This window comes from Arachis duranensis, chromosome 1 (assembly GCF_000817695.3).
Source record: "Arachis duranensis cultivar V14167 chromosome 1, aradu.V14167.gnm2.J7QH, whole genome shotgun sequence".
Taxonomy (NCBI): Eukaryota; Viridiplantae; Streptophyta; class Magnoliopsida; order Fabales; family Fabaceae; genus Arachis; species Arachis duranensis.
The window spans coordinates 104,217,117-104,221,435 of NC_029772.3; the positions used below are offsets into that span (position 1 = coordinate 104,217,117).

A 4,319-nucleotide genomic window follows, 5' to 3' on the forward strand; every position below is an offset into this window, starting at 1 on the left:
ATATTTTAGTTTTAAGAAAAATTAATATACAGATTAATCTCCAATATTTTTTCTATCAGACATGACATAACAATTTTTTGTCCATTTTACTTTTACTGTAGGTCAGTTTTTATTATTATTAGCTTAACTTTGTGCATGTAAATGATGACACTAACATATTGATACACTCTTTTCGTTGAAAACAGGTAAGGTGAATAATGATACTTTAAAATCTAAATTAAAATATTTTCTTTTAATACGAATATGCTTTAGGACATCTTTTTATTATATTAAATTCAAAATATCAAATAATTTTAACATACATATATAAGAATCTAATGAATAAATTTATCATTATTTTTGTCTAAAAAATAAAAAAATTATGGTATAGTATTATTGTGTAATTAATAATTATAATAATATTTATTTTATTTTATTATATTTTTTTTAATGAATGGGAGATTGTCATGTCTGACGGAGAAAAACTTTAGAGGTTGATCTGTATATTTTTTTTAGGATTAAAAAATGTATGCTCTTAAAATTTTTGGAAACTATTTTTGGTAATTATTCTGTAAAAATAAATTAGAGACTGATTTATTTGTCTGAATAAAATTTTAGAGATATTTTTATGTATTAATTTTTTTAAAAAACTGAAATATTTGCTTTTAAAATTCTTGAGTACTGATTTAAGAAATTATTTAATTTATTAATTAACAATAAATTATTAAATAAAATTTAAATTTAAGACAAATTAATTATTAGCTCGTTGGATTGTGGATAATAAAAAAAGAATTCCGCTAGGGAGCATGTATACAATGAGCTCTTTATTTAGCTTAATATGAGTTAAAAAATAAATATTTATGATAAAATACTACTAATTTTTCAAACACATTATACCTGTACTATTCAAAATAACCATTCGAGTATTAAGGATAATCAACATCTGATACCTTACTGAATGAATATTCTAAACTCCTCTTGTACACCATTGATTTCCTATACTTCTTACTTCCTCAATAAAAAAATAATTATTTTTTAAAAATAAATGGGCCATTATTGCTCTTTTTTCCTTCTCTGCCTCACACTGCTCCACCGAAAAAAAGAAAAAAGAAAAGGAAAGATAAGTGAGGACTCAGGAGGGATGAGCTCCTCGCCCCATCGTTCTCGCGGCGGCAACGGGAACGGAGACGGTGGAGATAACAGGCCGAGATTCTTCGACCCAAAAACGAAGATCAAGTGTTGGAACAACGCCGAAATCGTTCCCGGCCGCCACCCTGAGAGGTGGCGAAAAGACGCCGCTGGCAACATTGTTTGCAAGCGCTTCAAAGACTGCCTCGGCTGCCTCTGCTACGAGTACGATCACATCGTCCCCTTCTCCAAAGGTTCCATTTTTCTGTTACCCTTTTTGCTTCTATTTCATAATAACACCTCATTTTCTTCTGGGTTGCTGTGTTTTCGTTGGAAAAAATGTGGCAATAGATGTAGAAGTCAAAACCGAAAGTTGACTAAATTCCGATGTTTTATCTATGTAATAGTAGTTGAAAGTTGGAGATAGAAATGAAGATAATGCGTGGATGAAGTTTTGTGCTTCTTTGTTTTGATTTCTTTAAGGATTTATCATCAGTTGAACATATACCATATAGAATTGTAGATTGTAATTTGGCTCATTTGAAAAATGATTTAAATTGACATGTGAGATTTCCATGTTGTGTTTTAGGGGGTGAATCCACTGAGGAAAATTGTCAAATACTTCAGTCAAGAGTGAACAGATTCAAATCAAATAAATATCAGGTTGATACTGATCAACTCAAAGGATACTCTTGTGATGTTATCTTTACTGGTACGCATATGCATCTTTGTAATTTGCATGAACTATTCCTCTTATCTATTATGCAATTTAGTTAAACCTAATTGGCTTTATGGGGTCCTTTATTCAACCCTGGCAATCATAGTTGGGACAAATTGCTAGTATCGTGTACTACATAGAAGATTGAGATTTCCAATAAGATTAGAAGCCGCTACAATTTGTAGATAAGAATCATATTTTGTATCAATTGCAGCCTTCTTTTGCAGTTTATGGATCCTGAAAGGAATCTATGTTCGTTTTTCTTACTGTGTATTTGCCAAGTGTTTTAAATTCATGTGCTCCAACTGCGGGTGGATTCTTTCGATTGCATCCTAGAAGTGATATTGACCTGTGCTGTTTGTTCCCTATAATTTAGATCGATTTTGTTTGATAGACTGTTTGACAATAACATTTCTACGCATTAAGGAAACCATTTATCTCAAATTCTTTATTCCATTTATGTGGTGTGATTGAAAGTGGCCACTGATGGATGTTATTTATATTACTGCTTTCTGTTAATTGACCCCATTTAGGAAGGCATGTTGTGTTCTATTTACTGAACCTTTTTTTCGCAAGGATATCCAAAATTATCCGCAGCGTCTTTTATGGTAAATGTTAAATGGAATTTTGATGAGAACTTAGAAGCCAAGCCCCTGAAGGCGTTTTGCAAGGACAATGTTGTTCTCACTCTGTTCATTCATAAGAATTTCGATCCAAACTGTAGGATCATGTTCTGTTCAATGATGAGATGTAACCATTAATTGATATAATGTGGCAGGAAAGTGAAACTTTGCTCAGATTTCTCTCATTTTAGGAGCTCTGTCATGTTTATTGACGGATATTATTCTTGTTTTGCCAATTACCAGACAAGGAGCTCGACATAATCGAGATGGCTGTTTATGGCGATGTTATCCGGCCAGGAAACCAGTGCCGATGCAGAACTGTTGCCGAGATGCTTGGCAAATACAAGTCTAAAGATGAGACAACTGCATGCAAGTTGCCATAGAGAGGAGGATGATTCTTAGCTGTTGCAAGCAACATTTCAAGATTCATGGATTCGAAAGAGAAGCTTACAGGCACTCTCCTTTCTCATAACTCAGACAAAAAAATAACAGTTGCTTCCACCATTTTTATCAGTTGGCCTTGTTTTAGGATTTTGACATTTAAATGGTTTTTGTTATACACAATTCTGGGAAAATGTTACCCTTTAGTTACTGTACTATCAACATTATAACCCATAATGCTGCCATTAGCAACCTGTTAAAGATTAAGGTCATTCAAAGGACAGTAGTATTCTTTTTTTTATATTATATCTTTGGCATATGTTATAGGTTGAGATGAGAAACCCACTGATATGGTTTGTCACCATATTAAGTATGTAAAACCCATCCCATTTAAACAACATTTAATTATGTATTAATTTATCGACAAAAGTAATTGATTTAATTATTTATCAACTTAAAAGTCTCATAAATATAACTATAAAAATATTTGATTGGATGCCAATTACATAACAATTAAATTTTATCACATTGCAAAAGAGCAACTTAAGAAATGTTGTCTTAATAACATTGGGATGATTGACTCTTCAAATTGTTATCGAGTTGGATTTCGAGGAAAAAAAAGGTTCTAATTAAAAAAGTTTTAATTATTCTGATTGTTTTTATAGTTTTATCAAATTTGTAATTAGGTCTTTATATTTTTTTTAGTTGGATCTTTATACTATTAATTTTATAATTAGGTCTTTTTCGTCTTAAAAATATTAAAATTAACGAAATATTCTTTTTAAAAAATATGTGATTAAAGATTTAATTAGGTTCTTAATTTCTAATATTTTTAATTTGTGAAAAAATATTCTATTAACTCTAACATTTTTTATACTAGTACGGAGTTAATTACAAAATTAAAAACAGTTTAAAGATCCAATTAAAAGAAAAAAAATATAAGAACTTAATTATAAATTTCATAAAACTATAGGGACTAACAAGTAATTAAACCTTAAAAAAATATAATTACATTTTTTTTAAATTATTAGATACTTTGATATACTTAATTAAATTGTTTAATATAATAGTGTTTGATTGTATACCAAACGTATAAATTTATTGTGTATGAATAATTTTAAGATAGTTCAAAACATGGTAAAAAATAGTAAAGTTCCTCCTATAAGTGTTTTGCGCCAAAAGGATAAAATTCAAAAAATAAAAATAAAAAACATCCTAAGAAATTGAATTTCTCTTTAAGTGAGAAGAAAATTGGTGGAAGTGAAATGGTTGTATTTAAAGTGTAGAAAATGTCATCTAGTTAGAAATAAATCAAACTAGATGTTCCTTCACTAATATTACATGTCATGAATATTCTTTTATGCGAATACCTCTTTAACACGAGCATTCAAAGCAGTGTCAAAACTGCTACCTTAACATGTGAAGATCAACTTCCTATATCCATTTTTAGCTAAACGAATTTAAAATAATGAGGACACTCAAGGCACTAT

General features: G+C 29.7%; 1 protein-coding gene across 1 annotated transcript; it reads left to right on the forward strand.

The window, feature by feature from the left end:
• Positions 1–1,057: 1,057 nt before the first annotated feature.
• On the forward strand, positions 1,058–3,155 carry LOC107468301 (uncharacterized). Its single transcript, XM_016087566.3, has 3 exons — positions 1,058–1,361; positions 1,697–1,819; positions 2,692–3,155. The coding sequence occupies exons 1-3, from the start codon at positions 1,121–1,123 to the stop codon at positions 2,829–2,831; spliced, it is 504 nt and encodes a 167-aa protein (XP_015943052.1). The 5' UTR covers positions 1,058–1,120; the 3' UTR covers positions 2,832–3,155.
• The last annotated feature ends 1,164 nt before the right edge of the window (positions 3,156–4,319 follow it).